The following is a 19,257-nucleotide window of genomic DNA, read 5'->3' on the forward strand; positions in this document are numbered from 1 at the left end:
GTATAGTTACCTCCTGGCCATGTTTAATTCATGGCTGGGGGTTGGGATGAACTTCACAAGAAAGGAAAGAACTCCCTTGGGTTCTTGCCCAGTTCCCGCTGACCCCACAGAACCTACAGCCAAGGCCTTCTCCCCAGGACTGAGGCTGGGGAGTAGGAGCTGCCCTTGGGCTTAGAAAACACTGTCCCAGCCAGGGTACAGTCATTGCTTACTAATCCGCAGCCCTGGAATGTCTGTGGGCCAATCAGCGGGGTCTCTAGTGGCTCCCCAAGGGTGCTAATAATCCTACAATGATTAGCAGGGGCCACGGGGTCAGTGCACACTGCTCTGCCTGCTGTTGGTGGGTCAGGCTGGCCAGACTCAGAAGTCAGAGTACAGAGAAAATCTAAGAGAGCTATATGTCTCTTTTCAAGCCAACGCCACCAAGGGGAGGATCTCTGGACACACTGATTACTTACCAGCCTCTTCCTTTTGTCTGGCAGCCAAGCCGGACTCCTTGGGATTATGAATAGCTTCGTCCAGCCTGGGAAACTAGCTGGAAGGCTGCTTAAGGCCGTGCCTGCAGCACTGGACAGGCCCATGCTGCAGCCAGAGCCCTCTGTCTGGCTGGGAGGCCAGCGCCACCGGCCTGGTCTCCTGCTTGCGCTTCTGGCTCTCCTTGGCATTGCCTGGGCAGAGGTGCAGCCACTCCAGGTGCCTGAGCAGGCTCCAACACCCCAAGGTAAGGGACACCTGGGCCAAGACAGAGGTGAGGTGACATGATAAGCCTGCAGAGGGGTACCAAAGGACTTCTGGGAAGCAGGTCCCAGGCCTGAGCCCTGGGTTGTGTTGATGTAATGTGATGAGGGGTCCCCCAGGACCATCCAGGGGATATTGTGGAGGAATGCTGAGACTGGTGAGGAAGAGGGATAAAGGGGATGGGTCTTGGGGCGGGGTGAAGAAAGAATCCTGGCTGCAACATTTAGCCTCAGAAGAGGTAACATGGCAGAGAGGAACCCCAGACAAGGGTGCTTCCAGCCAAGGTGTGGGTCCCTCGTTTCCTCCAACATCCCTCCCCCCGCCCCCCAATGCTCCAACAGTCAGCTACAGCACTGCTTTCTGTCTGGTCTCGCTCCACCTCCACCCCTATCTTCATCCCCTTTTCTGCCTCCACCCGTGTGCCGAACACCCTCCTGTACATCTCAGGTCTATATCCTTAGGGTGGGGTAGCACTGTCACCAGGCCATGGGGATATCCCAGCTCCCACTGCCCTGTGGCCCGACCTTCTCTCCTGGCTCTCAGCCCTGAGCAGGAAGGAGAGTTTCTTGGTGCTTTCCCTGCACAACCGCCTGCGCAGCCAGGTCCAGCCCCCCGCCGCCAACATGCGGAGAATGGTGAGTATTGCTTTCCAATCCCAACGCTATCAGAGGGTAGCTACGGGGACCCTGTCAGTCTCAAGTAGGATTCAGGAGGCCTCCTTCTACCTGGGGAACCATGGTCCTGGCTACTGGGGGAAGGGTGAGGGTTAGGGTGTGAATGTGTGTGTGGTTTTCTCCCTTTGCAAGGAGGGCCTCGGTGTAGGAGGTCAGGCCCCTCAGGGCTTCACCCTGGCCTCAAAGTGGTCCTTGGGCCAGCCCTGGCATCCTGTTGCCACGGAGACCCAGAAATATGGAAGCCGGGATCCCATCGTCCAGGGAAGAATAGCTGTACAAAGGAGTCCAGCAGAAAGGAAGAGGTGGGGAACAGGGAGGGAGAAGAGTCTCCATGGGCTGCAGAGGGGCTTGTGTGGGACAGCATCTGTCTGGGCAACTATGGGGGGGGGCACTCCTGAGTTCCAGCTCATTCACTTACTGAGCCAGGGCCGAGGGTAGGATTTCCCACGGGCCAGAGCTGCGGTGTTGGAGCTCAGAAATCAGTCCTGGCCCATGAATCGGGCCAGGGAGCCAGGGAGAGATGGGTAGGGGCAGCAGGCAGGGTTCCCCATGGCTGCCTCCCATAAACTCCTCTGAGGCTGGCAGCCATAGTGGGTGGCGACCTTGAGAACTCTGGGGTCAGTTTCCCAGGAGATGGGGGAAGGGCAAGTGGGGTCTGCCTTCCTCCCCTTTCCTTGCCTCCTGTGGCTCTGTGACTCCCTGGGCCCAGGTCCTAGGCAGCCAAGGTGCTTCTAGCTGTAATGCTTGGTAGTAAGTGTTACTGGCCCAGGACCCTGACACAGCAGACAGGGCTTGGAAAATCACATTTGGCCAGGTGAGAGCAGCAGAGCTCTTCTGACCACAGCCAGCGCCAGCTTCCCCTAAAGGAAAATACAAAACCCCTCCGCAAAGCTGGGCTCTGCCCACGCTCACTTTACTGGGTGGGGAACATGACGGCAGAAGTCCAGCCCAATGCCTGTTCCCTGAGTAGGGTCTAAGCATGTCTGTGCAAGACTCAGCAAGATGGAGGCTCAGTCCTGGTCAGAGCCCGATTCTGGGAAACACCTGTCTTTTCCTGCCCACCTGGTAGGGCTCGCAGGGCTTGGCCTGACCCCCTGTTCCTGCGCAGCGAGGGGAAGTGTTGGGCAGCTAAGCAGAACCCCTTGACCATGGCTGCCTGCTCAGTGTGAACTGGCACCCCCACGTACTCAGGCAGTGTGGAGTGGACACATTTCCCATGGCCTCTTCCTTAACCCAAAGGCTGCCTGAGCATAACTTTGTTTATGCCACTCCCAGGACTGGAGCGAGAGCCTGGCCCGACTAGCTGAAGCCAGGGCAGCTCTCTGTGGCACTCCTGCCCAAAGCCTGGCACCTGTTCCACGGACCATCTCACAGGTGGGCTGGAATGTGCAGCTACTCCCCATGGGTTTGGCGTCCTTTGTTGAAGTGGTCAGCCTCTGGTTTGCAGAGGGGCAGCGATACAGTCACGCAGATGCTGAGTGTGCCTATAATGCCACCTGCACCCACTACACACAGGTGAGTGTGTCTCAGGTGAGGCCAAAGTATGGGCTGCCAGGGTTGTTGCAGTCAGATTTGCATTGCTGGCAGAAAACACCCGACCAAGAACAGCTTGTAGGAAAAAAAAAAAAAAAAAAAAAAAAAGGTTTATTTGGCTTACAGACTCAAGGGGAACCTCTGTGATGGCAGGGGAGAACAATGACATGAGCAGAGGGTGGACACCACCTCCTGGCCAACATCAGATGGACAACAGCCACAACAGAGTGTGTCAAACACTGGCAAGAGGAAGCTGGCTATAGCACCCATAAGCCTGCCCCCAACAATACACTGTCTCCAGTGTAGGCGTTAATTCCCAGATTGCCAAAAGCTGGGACCCTAGCATTCAGAATAGCTAAATTTATGGGGTCACCTAAATCAAACCACCACAAGGATAATCTCAGAAGGTTATGTATTTTCTCCTAAATACTCAGATTATTTTTTCCAACTTCTTTCTTTTTCTCTCTCTTTCTTCCCTCCTTCCTTCCTTCCTTTGTTTCTTTCTCTCTCTCTCTCTCTCTCTCTCTCTCTCTCTCTCTCCTTCTTTCTTTCTTTCTTTCTTTCAATTTTAATGAGGTGGGGGTCTCAATCTAGCCCAGGCTGACTTGGAGCTCACTCAGTAGTCCTAGGTTGGTTTCGAACTCACAGCCATCCTCCTACCTCTGCCTTCCAGTGCTGAGATTAAAGGTATGTGCCACCATGTCCAGCAGTTTTCTTGTTTTTTCAACTTCTGTTTGTGTGTGTATGTGTGTGGGTGTGGGTGTGTTTGAGGCAGGATCTCACTCTGCAGCCCAAGCTGGCCTAACTCAGGGAGATCCTCCTGCTTCAGTGTCTCCAGGGCTGGGATTACAGGCATCTGCCACCACATCTGGTTTCCCTCTGAATTTATTTAGCTGTATGCCATAAAAGTTTGATGTCATTGTTACTTTGTGCTGTATGTGTGTGTGTTAGTGTATGCACATGTATGTGCAGATGTATGCATGTGGAAGCCGGAGGAAAGCACCAGCTGTTCACTACTGCTTTTCTACCTTATTTCCCTGAGAAAGAGTCTCTCATTGAACTTGGCGCTTCTCATGTTTTGGTTTGATTGGCTAACCATGTGTGGCCACGTGGGCTTTTTATGTAGGCACTGGGGATGAAACTCAGGTCTTTATATTCAGACCTTTTTATTTATTTATTTATTTATTTATTTATTTATTTATTTATTTATGAGAAAGAGGCAGAGAAAGAGAGAGAATGAGCGCACCAGGGCTTCCAGCTGCTGCAAACTCCAGATGCACATGCCATGTTGTGCATCTGGTTTATGTGGGTCCTGGGGAATCAAACCTGGGTCCTTTGGCTTTGCAGGAAACTGCCTTAACCACTAAGCCATCTTTACAGCACTGTTTTTTCCCTCTTTCTTTCTTTCTTTCTTTCTTTTTTTTTTTTTTTTGAGGTAGGGTTTCACTTTAGTCCAGGCTCACCTAGAATTCACTATGTAGTCTCAGGATGGCCTTGAACTCACAGTGACCCTCCTACCTCTGCCTCCTGGGTGCTGGGATTAAAAGCATGCACCACCATGCCTGGCTAATTTTTCAAGTCTTTACGTGTGTGAATTTGAGCATGCACATGCCAAAGCACTCATTTGGAAGTTAAAAGATACTTTCAGGTAGTCAGGCCTCACTTTCTACCTTGCTTGAGGCAGGATCTCTCTGCTGTTTGCCACTGCTCTGTACACTAGGCTAGCTGGCTATGAGCTTCTGGTGAATCTCCAGTCTCTGTCTTCCATGTTACTGTAGGGATTGCAGATACTCACAGGGCTGTGTCCAGTTTTCCATGGGCTCTTGGGATCTCAGCTGAAGTCACATTTACTCAACAGGCACTTTTACCCACTGAACCATCTCCCCACACTTTGTTTTGATTTTTATTTGTTTATTTTGATCTTTTGAGGTAGAGATGACCTGGAATTTGTCTCAGGCTGCCCTTGAACTCACAGTGATCCTCCTACCTTAGCTTCCCAAATGCTGGGATTAAAGGTGTGCACCACCATGCCTGGCCATTTTTATTTCTTTTTGTTGTGTATAAATGTGTGCTCATGTATGTGCAGGTGCAAGTAATTTTGCATAATGTGGAGGCCAAAGGACAACTTTGAATGTCACTCCTTTTTTTTGGTTTTTCAAGGCAGAGTCTCGCTGTAGCCCAGGCTGACCTGGAATTCACTATGTAGTCTCAGGGTGGCCTCAAACTCATGGTGATCCTCCTACCTCTGCCTCCCAAGTGTTGGGATTAAAGGTGCCACCACACCCAGCTCTTTCTCCTTTTTTTTTTTTAATGCAATACTGTTTATTTAATTTCAAAAACATCTCAGCAGGGCTGGAGAGATGGCTTAGTGATTAACGCACTTACCTGCAAAGCCTAAGGACCCATTTTTGATTCCCCAGGACCCAAGTAAAGCCTGATGCACAAGGTGGAACATACATGTGGACTTCATTTGTAGCAGATGGAGGCCCTGGCATGTCCATCCTCTCTCTCTTTCTCTCTTTCATCTATCTATTTGCCTCCCCCCTCTCTCTCTCTCTCAAATAAGTAAATTAAAAAGTCTCAGGGTTGGAGATTAGCAGTTAAGACACTTGCCTATGAAGTTTAAAGACCCATGTTTGACTCTTCAGATCCCACATAAGCCAGACACACAAGGTGGTGCATACACCTGGAGTTTGATAACAGTGCTGGAGGTCCTGGCATGCCAGTGCTCTCTCACACTCTCACACTCGCTGTCTTGCATAAAAAAAAAAAAAAAAGTCAGTTTGTTGGGCTTGCCTCAAAAAAAATAAATAAACAACTCAGCATTGTGACCTTACAAAAAAATAACAAAAAGTTGCAAATTGTGTTTAAGTACAGAGGGGCCTTGAACTTTCATTGATGCAGTAGTTCTTTTGCTTTGTTGATAAAGACAAGTTCTAGTTTAGAAACAAAGTTTGAAAATGTACTGCACTTAAAACTCCAAACACTTTTTCTCATGCCAGTAGACCCCACCCACTATCCCACAACTAAGAATATCAGCAGAATGCTAAGTCACTATATACAAAGACAAGACAACCTGAAGCTAAATGATGCTCACCGCAGTATCAACAGGTCCAGCCTCACAGTGCATGCCCTGAGCTACAAGCTCCTCCAAAAGGCACCTTTCCCACCCCACCCATTCTCCACACCATGCAAGGTGCATCATGAGTTCGTCTCAGTTGTTTGTCCCCTTTGCAAACTATAGATATGTACAGCTGACAGCTCAGAATTTCTAGAAAACAACCAAATAGCTAACCTTACAAGCTGAAAGCAAAATGCCAGCAATATCCCCAAACACCTTGTTACACCAACAGCAAAGTGCACAGAGTGAGGAGAACATGAGAGCACCCTTTCATTTTAAAAAATGCTTGGAGGGCCGGGTGTGGTGGCACAGCCTTTAATCCCAGCACTCAGGAGGCAGAGATAGGAGGATTACTGTGAATTCAGGGCCACCCTGAGACTACATAGTGAACTCCAGGTCAGCCTGGACTAGAGTAAAACCCTACCTCAAAAAAAAGAAAGAAAAAGAAAAAGAAAAAGAAAAAGAAAGAAAGAAAAGAAAGAAAGAAAGAAAGAAAGAAAGAAAGAAAGAAAGAAAGAAAAAGAAATAGGGCTGGGGAAATGGCTTAGTGGTTAAAATGTTTGCCTGCGAAGCTTAAGGACCCTCGTTCGATTCCTCAGGACCCACGTAACCCAGACACACAAAGGGTTGTAAGTGTCTGGAGTTTTGTTTGCAGTGGCTGTAAACCCTGATGTGCCCATTCTCTCTTTCTCTCTGCCTCTTCCTCTCTCTCAAATAATAAATAATATAAAAAAAGAAAATTTATTTTAAAAAAGAGCCAGGCGTGGTGGCACATGCCTTTAATCCCAGCACTGGGGAAAAAAATTGCTAGGAAATATGTACAACTTTGATACAGTTTCAGGGTGCTTCAAACACCCATGGGCCACTTCATGTAAATCATTGACACTGAGAGACTACAATGTGATCATGATCAAGTTTTGTAATTAAACCTAATGAGGGAATGGAGGGATGGCTTAGCGGTTAAGGCGTTTGCCTGCAAAGCCAAAGGACCCAGGTTCGGTTCCCCAGAACCCACTTTGGCCAAATGCACAAGGGGGCTCACGCATCTGGAGTTTCTTTGCAGTTCCTGGAAGCTCTGACACGCCCATTCTCTCTCTCTCTCTCTCTCTCTCTCTCTCTCTCTCTCTCTCCCCCCCTCTTTCTCTGCCAAATAAATAAATAAATAGATAAATAAATAAATAAAATCTAATGAGGGCCATAGACATGGCTCCAATGTGCGATATGTCAATCATGGTGCTCCCTACTCTGAGGTATTCACAAGGAGACAGATAAACTCACTCTTTGTCTTCCTCTTCCACCTTTTTCCGGGCAACTTTGGTGAGACCCTTGGGCCATCAAACTTCCCTTTGGACTTAACAGTCTTCTCGTACTTCTGCTGTAGTTTGGCTGCCTCGGGGCTGGCTGTATGGCTGCTTCTCGCTGTCACTTAAGCTATTCCACATCTCACCCAGCTTCTTGGCCATATCTCCAATAGAGATGCCAGGGTTTGTGGATTTGATCTTGGGATGGAATTCTGAGCAGAATAGGAAAAATCCAGGTGGTCTTTTTGGGGCACTGGGGTCCTTTTTCTCTTTGCTTCCTTTAGCTGGTCCATAATCTTTCATTTCCCGATCATAGCACACTTTATCCGCCTTCGCCATTTCATCAAACTTGGATTTCTCCTTGCTTGACATTGCCTTCCACCTTTCAGAGCACTTTTTGGAAAATTCTGCAAAATTGACAGAACCTCTGGGTTTTTCTTCTCTACAAGTCTGCACAAAGAAGGCATAGGCAGACACATTGGAATCTTGGGTCACCTTTAGCCATCCTGACTGTACTGTTTGCTAGTCTGGGCAGCGTAGGGCACAACATGCAGCAGCTCAGAACTCCTAGCCTTCATGACAGCCACCTTCTCTTTTTTCATATATATATATATTTTTAAATTATTTATTTATTTATTTATTTATTTATTTATTTATTTATTTATTTATTTATTTATTTATTTGAAAGCGACAGACACAGAAAGACAGATAGAGGGAGAGAGAGAGAATGGGTGCGCCAGGGCCTCCAGCCTCTGCAAACGAACTCCAGACGCGTGCGCCCCCTTGTGTATCTGGCTAACGTGGGACCTGGGGAACCGAGCCTCGAACTGGGGTCCTTAGGCTTCACAGGCAAGCGCTTAACCGCTAAGCCATCTCTCCAGCCCTCTTTTTTCATATATTTTATTTATTGCTACTATTATTATTATTATTTGGTTTTTCGAGGTAGGGTCTCACTCTGGTCCAGGCTGACCTGGAATTAACTATGTAGTCTCAGGGTGGCCTCGAACTCATGGTTGTCCTCCTACCTCTGCCTCCTGAGTGCTGGGATTAAAGGCGTGCGCCACCCCTCCCGGTTTATATTTTATTTTTTTTGAGACAATCCCAACAGACTGGTCTTTCTTTTTCTTTCCTTTTTTTTATTGACAAGTACCATAATTGTAAACAATATCCCATGGTAATTCCCTCTTTCTAAAAATTATTTTATTATTTTGTGAAAGAGAGAAAATGGGCGTGCCAGGGTCTTCAGCTGCTATGAACAAACGCCAGATGCGTGCGCCACCTTGTGGTGCATCTGCAACATTGCATGCTTGCGTCACTGCCTGGGGCTACTTGAGATCTGGAGATTCAAAGTTCTTAGGCTTCGCAGGCAAGTGCCTTTAAAAAAATTATTTTTATTTATTTATTTGCTTGACAGAGAAAGAGGGAGAGAAAGAAAATGGGCGCGCCAGGGCCTCCACTGCAAATGAACTCCAGACATGAGCGCCCCCTTGTGCAGCTGGCTAACTGGGTCCTGAGGAATGGAGCCTGGGTCCTTTGGCTTTGCAGACAAACGACTTAATCGCTAAGCCATCCTTCCAGCCCCCCTTCTTCTATGAGACAGTGAGCGAGAGAAAGAAATGGCATGCCAGGGCCTCCAACCACTGTAATTGAATTCCAAGTGCACCACCTTGTGTGCATGTGAGACCTTGCGCATGCGTCCCCTTGTGAGTCTGGCTTATGTGGGATCTGGGGAGTCGAACATGGGTCCTTAGGCTTTGCAGGCAAGTGCCTTAACTGAGAAGCCATCTCTTTGTCCCTATTATTTATTTATTTAATTATTTATTGTTTGGTTTTGCGAGGTAGGGTCTCACTCTGGCCCAGACTGACCTTGAATTAACTATGTAGTCTCAGGGTGGCCTCGAACTCATGGCACCAAGACATTGAAAACAAACTCCAGATGCATGTGCCATCATGTACATCTGGTTTACATTAGATTCTGGGGAGTTAAACCTGGGTTCTTAGGCTCCGCAAGCAAGCACCTTAACTGCTAAGCTATCTCTCCTACCCCTCTTTCTCCTTTTTTTTTTTTGTTTTGCTTATTTATTTACTTATTTATTTATGGTTGTTCTATATCTTTTTTTTTATTTTTTGAGAGAGAGAGAATGGGAGCACCAGGGCCTTCAGCCGCTGTGAATGAACTCCAGACACCTGTGTCTCCTTGTGCACATGTGCAACATTGTGCCCTTGCATCACTACATCTGGCTACGTGGGACCTGGAGATTCATACATGAGTTCTTAGGCTTTGCAGACAAGTGCCTTAATGTCTCAGCCATCTCTCCAACCCTATTTTTGGTCTTTTGAAGCAGGGTCTCACTCTAGCCCAGGCTGACCTGGAACTCACTCTGTAGCTCAGGCTGATCTCAAACTCATGGTAATCCTCCTACCTGAACCTCTTCAGTACTGGGTTTAAAAACATGAGCCACCACTCTCAGCTGCTGTCTGCCTACATTTTCTGATAACAATTTCTTGCTTCCCTAGAACTCACCAATTAACTAGACTGGCTGGCCAAGAAACCCTCAAGATCCACCTGTCTCTGCCTTCCCAGTGCTGGGATTACAAATTTGTGCTATCACATGTGGCAAGCACTTTGCTGATTGAACTATTATTTGTCATTTTTAGTGGCAACTGAAGAGCCTGGGCTTAACCATTTATACTATTTCAAGTGGTCATTGATTTTAAGACTTTTTAGATCTAAGTTTAAAAAACCCATATCCAAAAATCAGAGTGTGGTGGCACACAGCCTTCAATCCCAGCACTCGGGAGCAGAGGTAGGAGAATAGTTGGGAGTTCCAGGTCAGCTTGGGCTAGAGTGAGACCCTGCCTCCAAAAGAAAACAAAAAAAAAAAGTATGGGGCTGGAGAGATGGCTTAGCGGTTAAGGCATATGCCTGTGAAAGCGAAGGATCCAGGTTCAATTCTCCAGGTCCCACATAAACCAGATGCACAAGGTGGCAATGCATCTGGAGTTCATTTGCAGTGGCTGGAGGCCCTGTTGTGCCCATTCACTTTCTCTCCCCTCCCACCATCTCTAATAAATAAATAATCCTTTTTTAAAAAAAGTATTATGGTGACACATGTCTCTGGAGTTTGTTTGCAGTGGCAAGAGACCCTGAAATGCTCACACACATGAACACATGTGCACACACACAAATGCATGTAAATAAATATATACTTATATTTATTTATTTTAGAGACAGAAGGAGAGAGATAGAATTGGCATGCCAGGGCCTCAGCCACTGCAATTGAACTTCAGATGCCTGCATCACCTAGTGGGCATGTACAACCTTATGCTTGCCTCACCCTTGAGTGTCTGGCTTACGTGGGATCTGGAGAGTCAAACATGGGTCCTTAGGCTTCACAGGCAAGTGCCTTAACCGCTAAGCCATCTCTCCAGCCCATAAACAGCTTTTTAAAAAGATAGTTAGGGCTGGAGAGATGGCGTAGTGGGTAAAGATGCTTGCCTGCAAATCCCAAGGACCCAGGTTTGATTCCACAATACCCATATAAAGCCAGATGCACAGGGTGGTGCATGCATCTGGAGTTTGTTTGCAGTGGGTGGAGGCCCTGGCATGCGAATTCTCTCCATCTCTCTCTCTTTCTCTCTCAAATAAATAAATAAACTGGCCATGGTGGCTCACACCTTTAATCCCAGCATTTAGGAGGCAGAAGCAGGAGGATTGCCATGAGTTTGAGGCTACTCTGAGACAACATGGTGAATTGCAGGTCAGCCTGGGCTAGGGTGAGATCCTACCTTGAAAAAACAAAAATAAATAAATAAAATATTACACAAATACAAAGATAGCTATAGCCAGGCATGACGGCATATGCCTTTAATCCCAGCACTTGGAAGGCAGAGGCAGGAGGATCAACCATGGGTTTGAGGCCACCCTGAGAGTATAGTGAATTCCAGGTCAGCCTGGCCGCCTGGGGCGGGGGGGCTGGTGTAGGGAGAATTTAAGGGATGTACAATCGAACATGAGGCTGTTCATGTCAAAATCTTTTGCCGCTGTTGGCCACCTGCCCACAACCCCCTCCGTTCAGCAGCTCCTACTCTTCATCTTCCACTCCTCGTCTGCCTAGAAAGCTTCCCCACCATTCTAACGACCCTGCCTAGCCGGGCTGCCGCTCCTGAGGGCCCCAAGGGAGGTGCACGAGCTGTCTGCCTGGACAAAAGCCGAAGCTGCAGCCTCCTTCCCCAGATGTGCATTCCCTGTGCTGCGGGGCTCAACACTGAAGCGTTGGTAGCCTTGCGGGGCTTCTGAGCTGTTGTGTCCTCTGCAGCTCGCGTGGGCCACCTCCAGCCTCCTGGGCTGTGGGCGGCATCTGTGCTCTCTGGGCCAAGCAACCATGGAAGCCTTTGTCTGTGCCTACTCCCCTGGGTAAGTGCCCTCGCCCTGGGCTCGGAGGTGGCCCAAGGATAGGGGCGGGGGTTCCTTCACCCAAGGAGAAATGTGCACCCCGCCACTAGGAAGGCCTTTGCTCCCCCTGGTCTGCACCCTCGGTGGGAGGGGAAAGAGGAGGAAAGGGAGAGGAAGCAAAAGTTCTGGCCACGCTTGTCTTTTGGCTGCCCCTTCCTCTGGAAGCGTGACCCAGCTCTGGGAGAATTTGCTCAAGACTCTCGAAAAAGTCATCTTTTCCTTTCCTAGCAGATTCCCCTGCTGCTCCCAGCCTCCCTGGCTGGACTAGAGGTGCCAGAGGGGCACCAGGCAGCAAGGGCCCCCCTGTACCTTGCCCAAAGCCCCTTCCCTGCCCAAGGCCCCGCCCCAGCCTTGCCCCCTCTCCCCCCCCCCCATCCTGCTCAAAGCCAGGCTCTTACAGAACCCCGATGCCTGCTCTCACAGAGGCAACTGGGAGGTGAACGGGAAGACCATCGCCCCCTATAAGCAGGGTGCCTGGTGTTCGCTCTGCACAGCCAGAGTCTCGGGCTGCTTCAAGGCCTGGGACCATGCAGGGGGACTGTGCGGTGAGTAACGCTCGCTACCTGTCTCCCCCCGGAGCAGCAGGCACAGGAGGGCTCGGAATGGTCACCCTAGGGTGGGAGGGCAGCAGTATGAGGGGCTGTCCCAGATGCCCTGGCACCCAGGAAGAGAGCCTTTCTCAAAGTTCTTGCTTCGTGTGACTAGAGGTCCCCCGAAACCCATGTCGCGTGAGCTGCCGGAATCACGGATATCTCAATGTCAGCACCTGTCACTGCCACTGTCCCCCTGGCTACACAGGGAAATACTGTCAAGGTAAGGACCGAGCACCACTCTCAGGGGATGAGGAGCATCTGGGTGGGCACGCCCTTGTGCTTTGGTTTGTCCTGGGGCTGGTGCGGTGGAGGTGGCGGTTGGTGGTGGCTGCAGATTCAGAGTGTTCTGAGGGCGTCCCAAGCGGATTGGGTGCTGATCGTGACCTCAGTGGAGCTCCGCACTGTGTGTATTCGGTCCACAAGCACTCATCCAGCGCCAGCTGTGTGCCACACCTTGAGCTATGCAGAGACTCAAAATGCAAGTTGAGCATGGTGGCCACATGCCTATAATCCTAGCACTTGAGAGGCTGAGGCAGGAGAATTGCTGTGAGTTCTAGCTACAGTGAAGAACTGTCTTTAACTGTCTTTAAAAGCATGCAATGAGCCGGGTGTGGTGGCGCACACCTTTAATCCCAGCACCTGGGAGGCAGAGGTAGGAGGATCGTTGTGAGTTCGAGGCCACCCTGAGACTACATAGTGAATTCCAGGTCAGCCTGGGCTAGAGTGAGACCCTACCTCAAAAAAAAAAAAAAAAAAAAAGCATGCAATCAAGGCCAGGCGTGTTGGCGCAGGCCTTTAATCCCAGCACTCTGGAGGTGGAGGTAGGAGGATCGCCGTGAGTTCAAGGCCACCCTGAGACCACATAGTGAAATCCAGGTCAGCCTGGGCTAGAGTGAGGCTCTACCTCGAAAAACCACACAACAACAACAAAATAAATAAAATAAACATGCAATCAAAGCTGGGCATGGTGGCACAAGCCTTTAAATCCCAACACTCGGGGAGAATTGTTGTGAGTTCAAGGCCACCCTGAGACTAATAGTAAATTCCAGGTTAGCCTGAGCTAGAGTGAGACCCTACCTCGAAAAACTAACAACAACAACAACAACAAAAAAAAATTGCAATCAGATTTGCTTCCGCAGGCTGTGGAAAGGAATTAGGAAACAGATGGGGAATCTTGTTACAGTCTCTAGACCTTCCAAACCCCAATTTCTTTCTCTCTCTGCAATGGGAGTCCAGCCAAAGAAGCCAAGTGTGGGAGTACCTGGGAGCCCTCATGAGAGGGTGTTCTTGTGTGGCTGGCACCCCTAAGTGTTTGGTGTCTGTGGGGGCAGCGTCGGGTCCGAGTGGCTAGAGGCTGAGCACCCTGTCTGCCCTCCTGCCCTGTCCTGACAGTGCGGTGCAGCGTGCAGTGTGTGCATGGCAGGTTCCGGGAAGAGGAGTGCTCCTGTATCTGCGACGTAGGCTATGGAGGAGCCCGGTGTGCCAGTGAGTCCTGCCCCCGAGGCCCCTCCCAGCACCCCCTTCAGTGGGGAGCTGGGTCCTACTCTACCAGCTCCCAGCAGCCCAAGTGCACAGCTTTTTCCAACTCCTTATTTAGGGACATCAAATAGCTTGAGAATGGCCACTGTGGCAGTATTTTGTTTATATAATTTATTTAGTTGTGTGTGAGGGCACACAGGGTCTCTTGCTGTTGCAGACGAAGTCCAGATGCATGCACCACTCTGTGTCCAGCTTTATGTGAGTACTAGGGAATTGAACCCAGGCCTTCAGGCTTTGCAAGCAAGTGCCTTCAAACAGTGAGCCATCTCCCTAGCGCCACCACGGGGATAGTTACGTGACTGGATTTATACTAAACCTACAAACTATGGATCTTACTTATTTATTTGAGAGAGTGAGAGAAAGAGGCAGATAGAGAGAGAGAGAAGGGGTGTGTAAAAGGCTCTAGCTACTGCAAAGGAACTCCAGACACATGTGCCACCTTGTGTATCTGGCTTTATGTGGGTACTGGGAAATCAAGCTTGGGTCCTTAGGCTTTGCAGGCAAGCACCTTAACCACTGAGAAATCTCTCCAGCCCTGGATTTTTTTGTTTTGTTTTGTTTTTTTGGTTTTTTGAGGTAGGGTCTCACTCTGGTCCAGGCTGACCTGGAATTAACTATGTAGTCTCAGGGTGGCCTCGAACTCTCAGCGATCCTCCTACCTCTGCCTCCCAAGTGCTGGGATTAAAAGCGTGAGCCACCACGCCCAGCTTTTTTTTTTTTTTTTTTGAGGTAGGGTTTCACTCTAGCCCATACTGACCTGGAATTCACTATGTAGTCTCAGGATGGCCTCGAACTCATGGTGATCCTCCTAACTCTGCCTCTAGAGTGTTGGGATTAAAGGCGTGCACCACAACACCTGGCTTGTTTTTTTTTTTTTTGTTTGTTTGTTTGTTCTGTTTTTCTTCAAGGTAGGGTCTCGCTCTAGCCCAGGCTGACCTAAAGTTCACTATTTAGTCTTAGGGTAACCTCGAACTCATGGCAATCCTCCTACCTCTGCCTCCCAATGCTGTTTATTTTATTTTATTTTTGAGAGAGAGGGAAAGAAAGAACTCATTGTTACATACTTACCAGCACACTACTTACCTCCACCTACGTCCAGTTTGGAGCAGTTGACCAGAGGTTGGGGAACATTGAGTTTAGTCGTTGGCAGAATGGGAGAGGGCAAGGACTCTGTGGATTCTAAGGTCAGTACACTCAGACTCAGGCTCCCTCCCAACCTCCAACCAGCCAAGGTGCACTTTCCTTTCCACATCTGCGACCTGAGGATCGATGGAGACTGCTTCGCGGTGTCTTCGGAGGCAGATACCTACTATGGAGCCAAGATGAAATGTCAGGTGATGACTGACCCCTGCCTTCCAGAGACCACCCCCCCCCATGCCCCGTTCAAGGATTTCAAATGGAGTAAAAATGGCTCTGGACCAAGGGATAGTTCCTTCTTCTTCTACAATGGCCTCACTCTCCTCACTAGGATAGAGCAGGAGTCACAGGCTCAAGGCTCGTAGCAGCCAGAAGGCCACCTATAATGGAAAGTTCCCAGGGACAAGGCCCCACCCACCTCTCTCTAAACGGCTGACCTGACATAACAGCTGCCACTGCTGGCTTGTCGTGAAGGAATGCCAGGTCAGGGTGGCCAGGACTCAGGAAACCCAGGTTTTCCTTGGCACCTCTTGATTAATGTTGGTACTCAATCTGGATATATTTAAGACACTGAGCAATTGAGACAAAAACCCTTCCAAGAGCAGGACCCTGCCTGGGCCTGTGGGCTGCCAGTTGGACCCTTATGTAGACAGAAATGGGGAGCAGTAAGGGAGAGGAAAAGGACCCTCATTTTCAGAGGCCTGAGGTTGTTGGGGTTGTGTGTGTGTGTGTGGGGGGGGTAACAGCAGCCTGGCCAGCACATATATTTGGGATCCTGGCCATGGTGGAACAGCAGAAGGGACAGAAGGGACCGGCCTGAGCTCTGGAGGCTCCGCAGTGTGATGTGGGGTATGAGTTACAGGCAAAAGGTGGGGTGCTAGCCCAGATCGAGAGTCAGAAAGTGCAGGACATCCTCGCCTTCTACCTGGGCCGCCTGGAGACAACCAACGAAGTGACCGGCAGTGACTTTGAGACCAGAAACTTCTGGATTGGTGAGTGCCTGATGGTTGGAAGTATGATGAGTAGAGGAGCTTGACAGCCACACAGCCCCAGGAGACATAGGCTGTGACAGCCCTGAGCAAGCACTGGCGTGCAGCAAGTGTCTGGCGAGGCCCTGGAACATGGAAGGGCTAGCCTAGCCCCTTTTGTGGGAAGAGGGGTGAAGGTAGGAAAGGGGGTGGGGGCTGCTGGGGCTGCTTGGAAGTGTCGTTTAAGAACTGAGAGCCTCAGAGACACTAGGCAACAGGCTTCTGGGCTCAGTTCCTCCTCTTGGGGTCCTAGGCTCTCAGGCGGGAGAGTAACCTTAGCTATCCTGGCTCAGGGCTCACCTATAAGCCATCTAAGGACGCCTTCCGCTGGACTACTGGGGAACACCAGTCTTTCACCAGTTTTGCCTTTGGGCAGCCAGACAACCAGGGGTGAGTCTGGGGTGCCCATGTTCCTCTGGGCCTGCTTTCCACCTGGGTCTGCTTGGCTGAGCTTCCCAGCCTCAGAGGCTCTGGGCTTTACTTGGTACCAGGTGCCAGGAACACCTGAGCCCGACTGGTTCAAGCTCTCAGGATTGAGGTGAGGGAGGTACAGGAGACACAACATACAAGAGGGGCTCAAGAAACTGTCATCCACCTGTCATTGCCGATTTCCCCGCATTGTCCTTTCCTCTGTTTTTTTTGTTTGTTTGTTTGTTTTCAAGGTCGGGTCTCACTCTAGCCCAGGCTGACCTGGAATTCACGTTGTAGTCCCAGGCTGGCCTTGAACTCACAGTGATCCTCCTACCTCAGCCACTCCAGTGCTGGGATTAAAGGCATGCGCCACCTTTCATCAGTTATGTCCACTTGTCCTTCCCTCTGCCACCTCTCTTGACCTGTATCTGCATTAATATACCAATTCTGGCACCCACCACACATACACATATCCACTGTGTCCACACACATATCCATCAGCTTAACCACCAGCTGTCCTGTACGAAGAACCCTCTGGTTAGGTGGCCTTGCCCTGGTCTCCAAAGTCCATAGCAAGGGTGGAAGTGAGGAGTTTATATGGCCACAAGGGGCTCCAAGTATTTTCCCCAGCACTAAGTGCTGGCAGCCAGGCCTGACTAGGCTCTTGCTGGGGTGGTAGCTTATGGGCCTGTCCTTTCCCACTGACTGGTGTAGTTAAGTGCTACACAAGGGAGTTCCTTGAGGTATTCCTAGTTTCCTAAGAAGAGCTCTTAGTACAAAGGACACATGGGATGGGATGGCTCCTAGCAACCCCAACTTCAGGTGGAAGAATCTGGGCCTCACTGATACTTATGGCCCAATGGGATGGAGGGGTTTAAGATGCTTCTAGACTCCGGATTTATTTCCTTCACCCAAGCATCCACTATCCTGGTCCCACAGGTTTAGCAACTGTGTGGAGCTACAGGCATCTGCTGCCTTCAACTGGAATGATCAACGCTGTAAAACTCGAAACCGTTACATTTGCCAGTTTGGTGAGACCCCTCCCTTGGCTTCCTTTCTCTGATTCCTGTCCCCTGGGGTACTTATGGCCTGTCCCAGGCTGCTACAATACTCAAATCATAGGCACAGAGTGGATCTGAGCATACAGGGCCACAGAGGATGTCTTGCTCAGTGACTTGTATGTATGGTTAGCTGAGGCCCACAGCAAGTCCACGCAAACACTGGATAAACCACCGAACCACATCTTGCTGAGGAATTTTCTAAGGTTCCTCTGCTCCTATTATGAAAACTACCTCCTGTGGAGCTTACTGTCAGAGCCCTTAATGTAATCCCTCAATTGCCTAGAGCCCAGTCATCTATGAGGAAGGGCAGAGGTGAAACCTAGCCCAGCATTAGCTCCCAGCATCCTCTTGCTGAAAAGTTTATAGTTCCACAAGGAACCATGGCCACAGGTCCTTCCAGATGAGTGCAGCAGGGTCCCCACCCCAGGACTGTCGACGCCACCCACAGGCCCTCTCCTTTTCTGCTTCCTTTTCAGCTCAGGAGCACATTTCCCGGTGGGATCCAGGGCCCTAAGCCTGGCCAGGCAGCTTTCCTGCCAGCCCCTGAGCGCACAAGGGCCAGGCTAGGACCACATGTCCGACGTTCCAAAGAGGTCTCCATCTTTGCACAATGCTGGATGCTGGGCACAGGGCGAGAGTGCGGCTGCAGGGGTAGACCCAGGGAGCCTGGCGCAGGAAGAAGAGAGACAGCGACCCTCTGCCTGCTTCTGACTGGGACGATGGGTTCTGTGAAACACTGAGCAGAAGAGCTGCTGTCCAGCGTCTGGGCCAAACCTTCTGGGGCAGCTGGAGGTTTCCAGATAGTTGTCTTGTAAAGGATTAAATGAATTTTTTAATTATCTGGGTTTGCAATGGCTCAAGCTTTGTCTTGTTGTTTGCTTTTGGCTTTTTGAGGTAGGGTCTCACTCTAGCCCAGACTGACCTAGAACTCACCTGTAGTCCCAGGCTGCCCTTGAACTCACAGCAGTCCTCCTACCTCTGCCTCCCGAGGCCTGGGATTAAAGGGCAGTATGTTTGTTTGTTTAGTACGTTGGTTTTTTTGAGACAGGGTCTGGCTATGTATCCCAGGCTGTCCTCTGGTTCACAGCAGTCCTCCTTCTTCAGTTTCCAAGAGCAAGCTTCCCAGTCCAAGTACAGCTCTTTCTCACCCTTATGAGCCAAACCTCACAGTCCATAGTTCTGACCAGAATAGTCCATCAAACTGTACTTACAGCACTGTAAGGCATCTCTTAGACTAAGGTTTCAACTCCTTCCACTTTCCTCTTGAAAATCAGCTCCAAAAAGGCTGAAGCCACATAGTCAGGTGTTTAGCAGCAACCCCACTTCTGGTACCACTTTACTGTTGCAGTCCGGTTTGCATTGCTGGTAGAAATCACCCAACCAAGAGCAGCTTCTGGGAAAAAGAGGTTTAGTTTGGCTTACAGGCTTGAGGGGAAGCTCCATGATGGCAGGGGGAAACAATAGCATGAGCAGAGGGTGGACATCACACCCTGGCCAACATAAGGTGGACCACAGCAACAGTAGGGTGTGCCAAACACTGGCATGGGGAAACTGGCTATAATACCAATAAGCCCACCCCCAACAATACACTCCCTCCAGGAGACATTAATTCCCAAATCTCCATCAGCTGGGAACTTAGCATTCAGAACACCTAAGTTTATGGGG

General features: G+C 49.8%; 1 protein-coding gene and 1 pseudogene across 3 annotated transcripts; one reads left to right on the top strand and one right to left on the bottom strand.

Moving 5' to 3' along the window:
- Positions 1–307: 307 nt before the first annotated feature.
- Positions 308–18,428, top strand: LOC101616227 (C-type lectin domain family 18 member A). 3 transcript variants are annotated; one of them, XM_004659573.3, is made up of 12 exons: positions 310–721; positions 1,282–1,373; positions 2,688–2,927; positions 11,687–11,784; positions 12,247–12,368; positions 12,529–12,636; positions 13,809–13,901; positions 15,183–15,289; positions 15,955–16,084; positions 16,414–16,510; positions 17,471–17,562; positions 18,069–18,428. In XM_004659573.3, exons 1-12 carry the CDS (start codon positions 505–507, stop codon positions 18,104–18,106), a joined length of 1,434 nt encoding a protein of 477 aa, XP_004659630.2. In that variant the 5' UTR covers positions 310–504; the 3' UTR covers positions 18,107–18,428. The 3 variants fall into 3 exon arrangements, with proteins under 3 accessions (XP_045013849.1, XP_004659630.2, XP_045013843.1); XM_045157914.1 differs by lacking the exon at positions 2,688–2,927 and having other exon boundaries at positions 308–721; XM_045157908.1 differs by lacking the exon at positions 13,809–13,901 and having other exon boundaries at positions 311–721.
- LOC105944079 lies at positions 7,341–7,917 on the bottom strand (annotated as a pseudogene).
- Positions 18,429–19,257: the final 829 nt, after the last annotated feature.

Source organism: Jaculus jaculus, chromosome 1, assembly GCF_020740685.1.
Source record: "Jaculus jaculus isolate mJacJac1 chromosome 1, mJacJac1.mat.Y.cur, whole genome shotgun sequence".
Classification (NCBI taxonomy): Eukaryota; Metazoa; Chordata; class Mammalia; order Rodentia; family Dipodidae; genus Jaculus; species Jaculus jaculus.

Excerpts from the sequence above, each read along its gene's own strand:
- LOC101616227 (XM_004659573.3), top strand. The coding sequence starts at position 505 with ATGAATAGCTTCGTCCAGCCTGGGAAACTAGCTGGAAGGCTGCTTAAG. Across the intron at positions 12,637-13,808 it reads CACAGGGAAATACTGTCAAG|TGCGGTGCAGCGTGCAGTGT; the intron begins GTAAGGACCGAG and ends CTGTCCTGACAG. Across the intron at positions 13,902-15,182 it reads TGGAGGAGCCCGGTGTGCCA|CCAAGGTGCACTTTCCTTTC; the intron begins GTGAGTCCTGCC and ends ACCTCCAACCAG.